At 35.9% G+C, this 15514-nt stretch overlaps 1 protein-coding gene across 1 annotated transcript; it reads right to left on the bottom strand.

Annotated features, from left to right (window-relative positions):
- Positions 1-340: 340 nt before the first annotated feature.
- LOC110691295 lies at positions 341-1677 on the bottom strand. The gene is made up of 3 exons (XM_021868217.1): positions 1567-1677; positions 504-649; positions 341-419 (listed from the first exon to the last, which is right to left on the bottom strand). Exons 1-3 carry the CDS (start codon positions 1675-1677, stop codon positions 341-343), a joined length of 336 nt encoding a protein of 111 aa, XP_021723909.1.
- Between the last annotated feature and the right edge of the window lie 13837 nt (positions 1678-15514).

The raw sequence follows: 15514 nt of genomic DNA, 5'->3' as shown, positions 1-15514 counted from the left end.
TATCATGTAGACTGAAGTGAGGAATTGCCTTATTATTCTGCAGTTTCAGCAAAATGGCTTTGATATTGTCATCTAGAGTATAACTGTTCTGTATCAGCTGTACCAAATCAGAATCAATTACCGAGATAGCCATAAGCAAAATATCAGAACCTGGCACCTTAGATAGAGCATCAGCCACCAGATTCTGCTTCCTAGACTTGAACTGAATCTCATAGTCAAACCCCATAAGCTTAGATAGCCAGAACTGCTGAAAGGGGGTCGAAATTTTTTGTTGTAAAAGCCATTTTAAGCTTTTCTAGTCAGTCTTCACCACAAAGTGAGCACTACTCAGATATTGCTCCTATTTCTGCACAGCAAACACCATAGCCAACAGCTCTTTCTCATGAATTGAGAGTTTCTGCCACTTAGGGCCTAAGGATCTGTTGATGAAAGCAATGGGGTTACCTTCTTGCATCAATACAACACCTATACCAGATTCTGAAGCATCATTTTAATCTACAAACTGCTTTGAAAAATCTGGTATTGCTAGGACAGGTGTTGTAACCAATGCAATTTTTAATGCTTCCAAAGCCTGTTGAGCAGCATCACACCACTCAAATGCACCTTTCTTCAATAAATCAGTGAGGGGTTTACTTATACTAGCATAACCCTTCACAAATCTATGGTATATCCAGCTAGTCCCAAAAAGCTTTCAACACTTTGACTGAAGTAGGACTTGGCCAAGACCTGATTGCATTGACCTTGTTAGGATCAGTTTCCACCCCTTTAATGGATATGAAATGCCCTAAGTATTCCACCCTATTAGTGACAAATGAACACTTAGTTTGGCATAAAGAGAATGCTGCTTCATAAGTTCAAACACACAGCAGTCAAGTGATCCCAATGCTCAGATATGCTTTTAATATAGACTAAGATGTCAGCAAAGAAAACCAAAACACATTTCCTTAGAAGTGGCCTGAACACTGAATTCATCCAACTCTGGAAAGAAGAGGGATCATTTGTCAGCCCAAATGGCATGACCAAGAACTCATAATGGCCTATGTGTGTCTTGAAAGCAGTTTTGAACACATCATTGGGATGGATTCTGAGTTGGTGATAACCAACTCTGAGGTCAAGCTTGTTAAATACTCTGGCTCCACTCCAAACAATTCATCCACCAATTCTTCAAGAACTGGAATAGGGAACTTATTTTTGATAGTTCTCTTATTCATTTCTTTATAATCCATACATAACCTCCAAGTACCATCTTTTTTACCAACCAAAACTATAGGAGAAGCAAAAGGGTTGGCACTATCTTAAATGATGCCTCTCTCCAGCATCTCTTAAACCAATTGCTTAATAATATCCTTTTGCTTCAAGGGTATACGTAGGGTCTGATATTTACAGCTCCACTACCAGGTTCCAGATTAATTTTATGGTCAAAGACTCCTCTCTCAAGAGGTAATTCAGCTGGCTCCTCAAAGACTTGAGCAAAAATAATCTTTAGTGCTTCTAGCTCCTCATGCACTCTTGTTTCACTAGTAACTTGAACCAGGCAAGAGGATCAATCGCCTGTAGAAAGCATACCTGAGCAGCATTATCAAGCAGTTTGGTTGAAGGACCATCCTGAATCACCTTAAGCTTCTTTGATGGAACCCCCTTCAACTCCACTCTAGAGTTATTGAAGTGAAACTTCATAGTTAACTACTTGAAGTTCCATGAGATTGAACCAAGGGTGCTTAGCCACTGAATACCAAGCACCATATCATAACTGCCCAAGGGAATGAGCATGGCATCAGTCACAAATTCATTATCACCAATAGTCCAAGTGAAGTTTTTGTAGATAGATTGGCATAGAAGGTGATTGCCATCTGCTACCATGATTTCCTGACCAATGATTGCTTCACTCTTGCAACCTAGCTTCTCTGCCAAGTTAATGTCCAGGAATGTGTACTCCCTGAATCAATCAGAGTATGCAATGGTACTCCATGTTTCATTGCCTTAACTCTCATGGTATGATAATTCTGGCTTCCTGTCTGAGCACTAAGAGGAATGCAGGGGTCCAGTTCACTCACATCTTCCTGTTCTTCCAACTGCACTACAACACCATCAACCTCATCTAAACTAGGAATCTCTATGGTGAACAGCTGAGGCTCTTTGAACTGACATTTATGATTCCTGTCATAAGGGACATCACAGTAATAACAAAGGCCCTTAGCTATTTTCTCAACTCGAACATCAGCAAGAACATATTAAGGTTTTTGAAAGGGTTTGGTGTTTGTTTTGGTTAGGGTTAAGGGTTGTGTTGGAGGAGTAGGAAGTAAGGGAGGCTGTTTGTAGCTAGGTGAAGTGCTCTGCTAAGGTTTTGAGTATGTAGCAGGTGGTCTGTAGATCTTTTGAGAGTTGACTAGTATTTTTTCAGAACGCAATCTAGTATACTCCACAGCTGCAGTAATAGTCTGGGGCTTAAATGCCCTCACAAAAGGTCTTATGCCAGGCTTGAGGCCTCCAATAAAACTTTCAAGGAAGTATTTCTTAGGTAAGCATTAGCTATTTTGCATCATAATCGATCTCAAGTTTTCAAAGTCATTAACATAAGATTCAATACTATCAACTTGCTGTAACTTATTAAATTCTTCTACTACATTCAATCCTCTCTCATCCTTGAATCTAGCACTAACTTCAATCACAAAATCACTCCAATCTACATTAGATCTATTAGCTAAATAGCTATAGATCCAGTTTTCAGCCTTGCCAGTCATGTCCAAGGATGCCAGATCAACCTTCTGATCATCTGGTATCTTACACAAATCAAAATATTTGCAGCACTTTTTAATCCACACCTTAGGGTTACTACCATTAAATTTTAGGAACTCAAGTTTAGGATTATTATCCCAATTTAGGCTGAGATACTCGCTCATCCACTCGAGGTGTAGGCATACTATCCTTCATCACCTACATCATCCACAAGAGTCCCTCAAATTTTTGATTCGATGCTGCATTTTGAGCTTCAAATTTCTTCTCCAATGCTAATAGTTGTGCTTCCATCCTGTTCACTCGGGTATAAGTGTTGGTGCCAGAATGGAAAGCAGCAGAGTTGAGCCACGGTGGCTCTGATACCACTGTTAAGGGAAAAATCCATATATAAGCTCTGAATTTACAGAGCTTGAGTATTTTTTCTAGAAAAATGAAGAACAGAAAAGGAAGAAGAAGAATGTAACTGAATAGAAAGAGAAAAAGAAGAGAGATATAGAGAGGAAGATGGGGAAAAGTTCAGTGTATTTCTTAATGAGAATATTACACTGCTCGCACAATATATTTAGCTCTCCTAATCAACCAAGCTAAACAGAATAAAAGCATCTTACAGCTAAGCATAGAAAACGACAAAAGTAGCTAACAAACTTTGGCTAACAGAATTTCCCGCCAAAATTAACCAATTTGTAAATGTATTTATTTTCCATCTGTAACAAACAGTAAAACAAAAAACTATAACATTTCTTTTTTATGACACACAACTTACAAACCTTATGAAATATGTGTGAGTGTATTAGTATATATATCAAATTAACAACATAACTTCATTCGTTACATACTCGGTAAGTCGGTAGGAGTCAATAAAATAGTTGCCACATGATCACTCACAAACCGGCAAAGCAATTGCATTTCTTATCTTACATAAAATCAGCAAAATATTGCATTCATAAAACAAGAATCGACAAAATAATTGTTCTTCATACAAATTCTTGAATAGACCTGGTTTACATTAATTTATTGTGAACCACTATTATTAGGGACACTATGGCCGCTATATTAATTATATAAAAAAAAAGTTTTGATGTTAAAATAAAGGTTATTATGCTAAAATAAAAGTCATTATATTAAGATAACGATCATAAGAGGTTAATTTTTTTGAAATGAATGTGTTTTAGGTCAATATGAATAATAAATGTCACTATATTAAAATTAAGGTCACTATGTTTAACATAGCATCGGTTGTTGTATATGTACTTCATCTTCACAACAATATTAAAGGTCACACGAGTTTAAATAAAGGTCATTATGCTAAAATTAGGGCACTATGTTAAATACAACGTTATTTGCGCGCGTATAGGTTCAAAATAATATTATTGTGAACCAGGTCCACACAAGGTTTTTCCTGTTCTTCAAACAATTGACAACACAATTACATTTCTTACTTAGAAGTAGACAGATAATCACGTCTTGGATAAATATCGACAAATTAACACTTTCCTTGCACAATTATCGAAAAATAATAAGTCTTGTATAAGGCGGGTGTACGTTAATTTTATTGTAAGACGGTCAATATTAGGGTAACTTTAATCCCTTAAAGGGTAACTTTTAATTTGTCGTTGATTTGAATTTTATTTTAATGTATAATTTCTTATAGATTCATGATTACATACTATAAAGGCTAATATAATTAATCTAATACATTATAAGTATTTTGTAAGATGAAATTTATTATTTTAAAAATAATAACTTTGTAGCATAAAGGGTAACTTTATTTTTATGATAACTTTAACCTATTTTACATTAAATTAACGTACATCCGCCTTTTTGAAGAATTAATATATGTACGCATGACTTACATATCGACAATATCAAATTATTATACTTATTTAAGCGTTATACTTTAACTTAATACCAGAGAAGGGGACAATAGAGGATAGTTGTTCCCCCTCTTTCCTTTTTTCTTTTTCTTTTTCTTTTTTTTTTTCAAAATCAAGTTTTAATTAAAAAAAACAAAAACAAATTTTTGTATTCAAACTTAATTTTTTATTTTTGATTGTTTAAATCCAATGTTGGGTTTGCTAGCTTGTTAAGTAAGTTAAATTGTTTGATAATTTTGTATGTATGACATGTTAATTATATTATAATTAATTGATTCATAATTTTCAGTTTAGTTAGGACATGTAAAATAATTCACCTAATTCAAATAAGTCCTAAACAACAAAACAACCTGATTTTTTGCAATTCATGTTTAGCTCCCCCTAAACTCAAGAAAATAATGTGAAAATAGGTGGTTCTAGTACTAGTAATGTACCACAGGGAGAGCAAGAATGGGTACATACGATGTTAAACTTTTCATCATGATCTAGCGAAAAGAATGAACATAAACAGAATGAACATAAAAGGTTATCCTCCAAACCAGAAACTTAAGAAAACTTTATGTTATTTTTTTTCATCTTTTTTTAATTGTATGACAAAATATATATTTTTTGGGTTTTTGAATTGTAAAATTTTAACTATTAAACTATTTATGTGTTTAATTTTTCTTTTTAAATATTTTTGTCAAATTGCGCGATGTTTAGTTGTTGACTTGTTGTCCCCTCGATTCGGAATTTCTAGCTCCGCCATGCATTGCCAAATACACATGTTGAGACACAACTTTGACTATTATTATATTTAATTATATGTCAGTAAAACTATAAGAAATTGATATTATGAAAGTATACATTATGACAAATCCAACAATATATTATTGTTTATTGTATATTAATAAAATAATCAAGTCAAAATCATTATGTGAATAGTGAAAAAGTCAAAGTGTAACACTTAAAAAAAACGGAGAAAGTACTTGTATATTATCACAGTCAAAATGAACGAATAAATCTTATGTGATTTAGATTCTTTTTGGATAAAGAAATCTTTCATATGCAAAGATATATAAATAATTAAAGTAAAAGCTTAAAAAATTTTCTTTATTTTTTTTTCTAGTTGTAGTGTGTACCTCTAAATTCTCAATAATATAATCACTTTTTCATAATAATAACAACAACAACAACAATAATAATAATAATAATAATAATAATAATAATTTTTGTGTATTAAGAGTCACAAAACAATAATATCCACTTGGGCCCTATTCTTTTCATCTTATTTAAATAAGGTATAGTAAAAATAATTTAAGTTCCATAAAAAATAATTTTAGTTTAGTAAAAGAAAGTTAAGTTTAGCAAATTAAAAATAAGTTTTAAAAGTAAAAATAAATTTTTTTAACAAAATATAATAAAGAATTAGTAAAAATAAATTAAGTTCAGCAAACAAAATTAATTTTAGAAAAAAAATAATTCAATTGAGCAAAAAACAATTTCAATTTAGCAAATTAGGGTGAAAGCAATATAATTATTCCCTGAATATTCATGAAAAAAACTATACCAACTAAAAAGTTCAACTATCATATAATAATAAAATGAAAATAAAGAAATTGTCCTAACACTTTGCCTACTAGACTAGTTACATATGTTAAGGAGTTTAATAGTTGTCATTAATAGTTATTTATTTCTTATAATAGGGGGGGGGGGGGGGTTTGGGGTGGGGGTGAGGGAAGCGTAATTTGTAAATTTAAAAATATTTACAATTCAATGTAACCAACTGATAAATAAGATAAATCCTTCAGGATGGTATCAAACCATAGAAAAATTAAGGTCTTATATATGAACCATCTTAGTTTGATTTCCCTCTAGTATTTTCAAGTTTGATGTATCAAGCGTTACCAAAAAGGAAAAAAAAAGGTACCTATTTTTCTTTAAAAGGATTTCAAGACAAAAAAGGGTTTCACTCATATAAATATTAAAATTAAATATATACTAATCTATTAAAAGGTGTTTATTGAAACGTTTATGTGCCACGTAGACCCCTTTTTCATTACACCATGTCACTTATTCAACCTCTCATTATGCCACATCACCAATCAATTAACCTTTATCATTATGTCACGTCACCTAATCAACCAACGTGACTCTATATAAAATCATGAGAATAAGGAGATTTGAATACCCAACCTCTTATAAGAAGGATGGTTATTTAACCATATAAACCAATCATCAATCATGATATAAACATGAAAATAAATGTATATAATTGCAGCATAAATATCAAATACATATGATTAAAGTAGCAACCCGATGCAACGCTCGGGCTACACACTAGTTGAGGATTAAAATTTTGTGTGATCAAGCCAAAATTATATGACTTGACGTTAATATATATATATATATATATATATATATATATATATATATATATATATGTATATGTATATGTATATATATATATGTATGTATATGTATATATGTATATGTATATGTGTATATATGTATATATATATATGTATATGTTTATATATACATATATATATATATATATGTATGTATATGTATATATGTATATGTATATGTGTATATATGTATATATATATATGTATATATATATATGTATATGTTTATATATACATATATATATATATATATATATATATATATATATATATTTTTTTTTTCAAAAGAGTTCTTTTCTAATATGTAAAAACGAAACAACTGAATTAAATTAATATTGGGAAATTTTCTTTGGTAATACCCAACTTTTTATATTCTCTTTGGTGAATTGGTAAAAAAGTTATTATCTTTGGTAAAAAAGTTACTCATGACATTAATGATATTTTTTAATTAAATATTTAACTAGAGTTAGGTCTTTATTTTAAAATTAAATAATTACTTTTCGAATTCATCACTACACACAATTTAATTCATGAAAATCAAAAGAATCACAAAGGAAGCATACCAAATCAGAAGAACAAATTTGTCTATCATAATCAGTCACTTATCAATTGAAAAAAACTTTCAATTTAGCAACTAAAATATATAAACCTTAAAAACGTAGATACTAAAACTAAATTTCAAGAAAAAATACAGTCTTGCCTTTTGAATTCCAAAGCAAGGCAAAAATAAACATTAAGTTAACTAGAGGGTTATATTGTTAATTATTAAAAGTCTAGTACAATGAAGGATAAAATTCAGGCTTTAAATTGAAGATGAACAAAAGCAGTAATTAATTTCTTATGATTTCTTACTCTAGTATTTACCACCTTATTTATTTTGTAATAAGCATCCCATGAACAAACGGGATACACTTTATTTTCACCTCTAAAAACGCTTTTACAAAAGTCATTTCAAAGATTAATTAGGTAATCTTTAAGTAAGAATAAAGGAAAATGACAAGGAGTGAATAATATATAACTAAATAAATTAAAAATGGGACGGGGAGCAAAGATAAGTATAAAGTAATAAGTTTTTCTCTTTCAACGTACCTTTGTATGTTGCTTCTTCAAGAATTGATGTTGTGTGCATAAGTGAAGCCGTGTTTGGATCAACTAGTAATATACGAATTCCCGTAGCATAATTAGGGATTGATATCCCATAATCACTATACTCTTGACCCATTAGCCTTTCGTGAAATCACAAATACAAGAATTTTATGAGGGCAACAAGTTTTAGCTGAGTACCCAATGGAGAAGAGTATTTAATTTGAGGGTTTTTTATAGAGAGAAATGGTGTATTTAATGAATGACAAGATAAAATTGAAATTCAATACTTTATGTATGAAAATTATGAAGTTTATATAATTGAAAGGGGTTGAGATTATTCCAATAACTATGTAGCACGTGTATGAATCAAAAATGTTTTGAAAAAAGGTAATTGTGTATCTGGTTTTGTTCCAATCTGGTTTTCACCATGATTTGGTTCCAATCTGGTTTTTTCAAACCGCCCACTGAATTACTGTGGTCAATAAGTAGTTTTGTAGTTTTTATTTCATCTTTGTAGGTAGTCCAAATTGATTTGATTTTGACTTTATAACTTTTTTTCCAATAAAAACCCATAAATGGCACTGATGTAGACAAATTCTATTTGAGGTAAGTCTTCTATATAATCATCTCGAAAACAAAACTGTGATGTATGGCCTCCACATCATAACTAAAATGATTTACATGAATTAAAATTTTTTTGAGCTCTTAAGAAAATACAAAATATTTGAACAAAATGTTTTATGATATCATTACAAATTAAAGTAATATTATTTATTTCCTAATTGTTGTTATTTGCACAATAACTTTGATTACCTATCTTGATAGGATAAAAAAAAACCGATTCATTTCCAAATATATACATTATCTTTTTTAAAAGAAAGTCAAAGTAATATTTGTAATAATATCCTTAAAATTGATCTAAATACATAAGAAAAGGTAACTCAATTGGATATAGGATGGTAAAGCCTTGATGATATAATGCACTATAAAAAGTTTAGATAAGTATATACAAAATAATATAAGTTTAGATAAATTTAGTCAAAATAATATAAGTTAAGATAAGTTTAGACAAAATAATGTAATCAGGGAATATAATTTCTGACAAAATCTAATAAATAAAATAGAGCCTTCATACCCAGCATACTTAGCTAAACCATACAATTTGAATATAGACTAAATCAATGTTAATGAACCTTCCAGATCGATCCCATATATTTCAAATTCATTCCAAGCCTTATAGTCCAGTCCAGTCCAGTCGACCTAGTTCCTATATATTACCTTTGCTTAAAACTGAGCTTAATTGATTTCTAAAACTTTCTATGAGAATCATACTAGTTGAGGTCCAGTGCAATGCATGGTAATTATTAAAATATATAATTTTTTTTAAAAGATTAGTTATAATCATGTGCCATTTACTTAATTTTTTCTATCCATTTTCTGAAGAAAATAAAATAGGTTTAATGATGTGCATTATTAGAGATTAACACTAATGTATAAATAAAAACCATTGAAAATCTAGATTTTTGGAGATTTAACTATTTAAATAAAATATACAAATTTAATTTTGTATGCACAATATAGATTTATTTGTTTCTATTTTCCTTATCATAAAACTTTGTTCTTAAACAATTGAGTTTAAAAGCTTGTGTAACAAAGTTTTCTAACAATCTATCTATATTTATTTATACTAAAACAGAGGACGCTCAACTTAAAACTTGACACATGTCGCTCTTATAATAAAAAAATTTCCGCCTAATTACATAATACTATTATGGTAATTCTAAAGTTTATTTCAGTAATTAATATGAAATCTAGAAGAATTTTTTTAGTTATCAATAATCACTAATCGATGTTGTTTCGGGGTTTTTGGAGTCCCTCGAAAGAGTTACAATTCTAAGAATGTGCGTCGACCGTCTGTACTTGCAAAACCATGAAAAACTCCGGTTGGGTGGAGTTCCGCCTCCGATGATCATGTTAGAACTTATCCAGATGTATAAAAGTGCGGAATGTAAAGGTTTTTCTCTCGGATTCCGAGAGAATTCTGCAATTAATATTGCTCGGGTTTTGTGTGTATATGAATGAATGTATAAATGAGGATTTTCCTCTATTTTTATAGTGTAAGGGGATCAGTTCCCCTTTCATGGGTTGGAGTGCCTCGTGTCACCAGAGGATTGGTTCTCTTAGGACCCCTCTGAGGCTGACACGTGTCAGCGCACGATTGGTCCACGTGGGCAGGGTAGTTTTACCCTAAACATTTTCCCCTCACAGCCACGTGGTACCTGTGACAGGTGTCATGATTTGAGGAGGTGAAGTTTCGTCTCCTTCTCTCTCTCTTTCTTTTTTTTTTTATAATTTTTTTTAATATTTTAATTTTTTTAAATTCGAATTTGAATTTGAATTGGGAAGGTGACGGTTCGCCTTCTAGGGTTCTCTATAAGTAGAGATTCCCCTCCCTCATTTTCAACACGTTGCCATTTTTTGAGAAATTCTTCTGAGAGAAAAAGAGCGCTCTGATACTGGCTGCTAGGTCTTGCGCAACTGTCTTCCTTTTCTTAACTCAACCGGTCACTGTCTGAGTGCTCATCACCAAAAACACATTAGAACCTCTTGGGGGTCCTTTGACTGATTCCCTTTGCTTTCAATACACCCAAAGCCGGTCAACCGTTTGGGGTATCATCAAGCAACGCTTCAGAGTAACGTTTGGGTTATTCAACAATTTAAGTTGCTCTTCAAGTGGGTACATCCGGGCAACCGTCTGGGTATCTAGCAAGCAACACAAAGATTTCCGGCTGCTGATCCAGATAGCCAACTTTCCCCATATTCAAAGTATCTTCAAGGTACCGTCTCTACCCCTTGCAACTTTTTAAGTTTTTTCCGGTTGTATAGCTTGTAAAGAATAATGGACTCACCCAACACACACATGGCACGACCTAGGACAGTTGTCAGTCGGTCACCGGATACGACTGAGTCTAGGACTGGGGATGCCGTCTGTGGGTGTTTGGACCACCCTTACTCTTCTGCGAATCTGACCGTCTCTGTTCAGGTGCAGGACATAGTGGCTCGAACGAGACGGACGGCTGTAGACCCTGAATACCAATCAAACGGCTCAGCCGAAGCTCCGGCTGACATTGTACGTTATGACAATCCGGGTATACCTAGCACGCCCAGTGATGATATCTTGGAAGAGTCCGAGGATATAGGCGGTGAAGAGACCGTTCAACAATCAAACTCTTCAGAGTCTACCTTGGAACCGGATGCCCCCCCAAGAGGACGAGGATGCGTATAAATGGCCTTCCATCAATAATCGAACAGAGGCGCACATGACCGCCAGGGATGTGGTTACTCTAAACGCCACCTTACCCGGATTTTTACAGAAGCGCCCGGTTGGGAAAGGATGGGAAATTGTGGTGCCACCTGTAGAGGCAATCGTTGTCTAGGATGACGACCTTGACCATGCCGACGACTATTTCGGCTGTTATGAGGCAGCATTCAAAGCCGGCCTCTAGCTCCCCCTCCACAATACAATAAAAGCCATTCTAAGAGGCTACGACCTTGGCGTTTGACAGTTAACACCCAATTCTTGGGTGAATATATTAGGATACATTTTCGCCTGCGAGATGCAGGACATAACGCCTAGTTGGGAGGCATTTGCACATATGAACTACCTCATCCGTTCCCCAGGCGGCTGGAATGCGTGGTATACATTAACCACGCATCCAGAATACATGATGACGCTTGACAAGCCGTCAAAGTGGAGCAGCTGGAAGAGCAAGTTTTACTTGGTTTCTTCCCGATCATTGCGTCTAAACCACCGGCTGCGTTATTACAATAAGCACCCGGCTCTCCTTGGAAAGAAATGCGCCTTTCCTAGAGTGCTGCAAATAATGGAGACGGGGCTCTTCAAGAAGACTTCCCTACCTTTGTATGATGGGACTGAAGTCATTGTCCCCAAGAACTAGGTCCCTCATCCGGACTAGCTAAAGGACGAGGTATTCCTTTTTGCCTGTGGCCTTAGCATAATGTTTAGCAGACGTATGTTGATTGATAACCGGCACTTTATGCCGACTGTATCATGCTTGAATGGATTTTGACTTTGATTTTCTTTGTAGAGAAACGATTAGAGGGTGCCTCCAGAGAAGACGCCTCCTAAGTCTACTGCTCAGATCCGGAAGGATCAATTAGAAAAGAAGAGGGCCCAACTAGCGGCCAAGGATGATGGGGTAAGCTCCGGCTGATATTACCGTCTGTATAGTTTGATGTCAATTCTGATATTAAACGGTTACTTTGTTTCTTTTTTAGATGGGGAGCAAGAATGTTCCTCTCTCCCTAACCAAGATGCTAAAAAGACCGGGCGAGGAGCCCTCCCAGCCTTCTTCCAAGTCTAGGAGGACTCCGGCTGCCCCTCCCTCTTCTGGAAGGCTGCTTGTGCCCAAAAGGCCCACCTTGGCCTAAACACAGGGCCGACTGAGGTTGAGACAAGGGAGCCTGAAACTCCCTCAAGCCGGCAGCTTGCTGTAGTGACCGGTTCCAATGCAGTTGGGGGTGGGATCACCCCTCAACCTGAAAATGAAGGTATGGCTCTCACCTTTTATCCTCCCTGGCCGCTAGGGTCTATGCGAGTCAAGTCCCAAGCTACCCAATCAAGGGATTCTTCAGGCAGTTGGCAGAATGTAGGTGCCGCCTATGCTCAATACTTAACAAATAAATCTGTTGATGCAGATGCCTCTTCTCGTTAGCCTGACCTCCAACAATATGCTAAGAGGATGCTGAGGACCCTCACCCGGTCCGAAAAAGAGGTAGTGCCGGGTGTGCACCAGGTCAACATTGACGGCATCAACTCGCTGCTTGCTGAGGTAATTGGCCGGTTGGGGTGCTTTTGTACAATTTACTCTTTTGTCGGTTGTACCATAATTGAGAGGCTAACCCTTTAACCGACTCGTTTTGCAGGTGATGTTAAGAGTAGACGGCCTCAAGGTTCCCTTGAGGAAGAAGCAAGAGGAGGTAAGAGATGCCAATAGGCGGGCGACTGACCTTATTGACATTACTCGATACAACACTTTAATGTATGAAATACAAACTAAAAGCTGGGAGATGAAACAGGAGGAGAAAATCAAGGAGCTCACTGTGGCTGCTGAAACGGCCAACAAGAAGGCGGCTGATTTTGAGCTGCAAGTTAAAAACCTCCAGGCCGACGTCAAAGCGCTAGGGGATGCCAAAAAGGAGAACACCCAACTGAGGGCAGACGTCTCCTGGCTGAAGAACGAGTTGGCCCAGACGCAGGTTGATCACAAAGCTTGGTTGGAAGCCGAGCAGGACCGGCTGGTTGTTGAGAACGAGCGGGACTGCGAGGCTTGCATGAAAATGGCCTGGACCCTCATCAACCCGGACATCAAATGGGAGTTTTTCGAGCTGAGTTACAAGTACGCCACCGAGGTATACGACGCTCAAACCCTTGGGCTTGAGAAGCCGGCTCCCTTCGAGGAATGGGTTGGCATTGTCGAGGAAGATGAGGAGGAGCAGGCGGAAGAACGAGCGTCGGGTGAGGCTAATGAAGCTCAACCCCAGCAAACTCAAGATGCTCCTCCATCCGGCCAGGGCCAAACGTCTCAGCCTCGCCAGTAGCAGTGAATCTTGATTATTTTTCTTTCTATCTTCGGCTTGCGAGCCGAGTATTTCATGTATTCTTCTTTTCCCTGGACGTAGTTCCGGCTGATTATGATTTTTGATTAGTAGAATTTGCCGAATGAGTCGGTTTTTTCCATATTTGCCTTTGATATAATCTGCTTCAATTTTTGCAATTTTTCTAGTATGTTCGTACAAATCTTTTTCTTTTTGCAATTTGACTAAGCACATGCGGTATGCCGGATGCATTGGCTTTACCTGCCCCTGGACGGCTGTTTGCTTGGAATTGCCCAACCCTAAGCAGGCTGCCGTCCAATCAGGCATCCGGACAGATAGACAGACGGTAAATGCCATATTAAAAGTAGAATTATTCTCCAAGTTGGATTAGCAGACGGTGCCGGCTGGGGCCAACCTAGATTATTCGTTTAATTGGTTGCGAGCTACCCTTTGGGTATTTGTCATCGCCGTTGTTAGGATGCAGGCGGCCATTGGCCGGGTGTAGGCATATTAACCAGGTTATGAATTAACTGCTAAGGTTTTGACCTTGCTTAATTTGGGTTTGTAACCGACTATAGTGCCTTTGGGCAAAGACCGGTTATATTTGACCAAGATATCAGTTACCGTTTGTGTTACGTTGAAGCAACGATCGGTTATATCTAGGTTTCAATTGATCATTCAAACGGCCGTGAGTTATCTTTAATCTAGACAGTCGATTAAAGCCGCTTGAGTTATGATTTATAAAACAATGTACCACCCAAATGGGAGATGTTCTCTTCGACGAATTCACCCAAATGGGCGTCGTCGGTTGCCTGCTCATGTTGGAGCAGGCGGTTTAAAGGCTATCCGGCCATTGGCCTTATAAATAGCTGCTAAGTTTGAGACTTAGCCTCTATCTACTCAATTTAGAGCAGACGTATGCTCGGTTGTGCATTGCACAAATGGGACCACACAAGAAAACATAAATAAAGCATATTTTCATTAATATACTCTATTTAGAAAGATTTACAAGTCTTCAAAAGTAGTACTTTTTCAAGTTATCTACATTCCAAGTTCTGGCTGGCTGCCTGCCGTCTGGAGTTTCTAGGCGGTAGGTGCCGTCTCTAACTTCTTCAAAAATTCGGTAGGGGCCTTCCCAATTGGGGGTTAGCTTTCCTTGCTCATTGGCCCTACCGGTGGCCTCCATTTTCCATAACACAAAGTCCCACTAGTAGAAAAAAGTCAAATGAGCACCGCACAATGTGCATCGATTTTTAAAAACCGCTGCGAAAAAAAATAGGCGGGATTGAGGGGAAGAGAAATCACACCGGTTCTAACCAAACCGGTGCGAAAAGTGAGTTAATCGCACTGATTCAGTTTGAACCGGTGCGAATACTATTGTTAAAAAAGAAACACCGGTCTTTTTTTTATTTTCTTTCTCTCTCTTTCATTCCTCGATCTCTCCTCTCTCTCTCCTCCATTGAAGCGTACTCGAAATTCTCCATTGAAGGGGCTTCTGAGCTTTCTCTCCTCCGCTGAAGCAGTCTCAAAGGTTAGATGCTTCTTTTTCTTTAATCATTGACCTAATTTGATTAATTAATTTTCACTATGAACTCAATTTAGGGTTCTTCAAAGTTGGATAACTGAACTATTGGTTATAGATACTCGAAGAATTTAACATAATTTTTGGAGTCTAGTTTGATAATGGAGTCAATTTTGGTTGCTAATGTGCTGTAGGGTTTGGTTTCTGGAGCGTACTCGAAACTCTCCATTGAAGTGGCTTTGGACTTTCTGAGCTTTCTCTCCTCCATTGAAGCAGTCTCTAAGGTT

This window comes from Chenopodium quinoa, unplaced genomic scaffold, assembly GCF_001683475.1.
Source record: "Chenopodium quinoa cultivar QQ74 unplaced genomic scaffold, ASM168347v1, whole genome shotgun sequence".
Taxonomy (NCBI): domain Eukaryota; kingdom Viridiplantae; phylum Streptophyta; class Magnoliopsida; order Caryophyllales; family Amaranthaceae; genus Chenopodium; species Chenopodium quinoa.
The sequence above is the reverse complement of the archived record's forward strand: the minus strand, read 5'-3'. Positions and strand labels throughout refer to the sequence as shown.

What these genes read in the sequence shown, in the direction of transcription:
- LOC110691295 (XM_021868217.1), bottom strand. Translation starts at nt 1,677, where the DNA reads ATGAAGTTTCACTTCAATAACTCTAGAGTGGAGTTGAAGGGGGTTCCA. An exon ending in TGCTTGATAATGCTGCTCAG is followed by an intron (nt 650 to 1,566) that starts GTATGCTTTCTA and finishes AGATTTGTGAAG; the next exon opens with GGTTATGCTAGTATAAGTAA. An exon ending in ATACCAGATTTTTCAAAGCA is followed by an intron (nt 420 to 503) that starts GTTTGTAGATTA and finishes TTTCATCAACAG; the next exon opens with ATCCTTAGGCCCTAAGTGGC.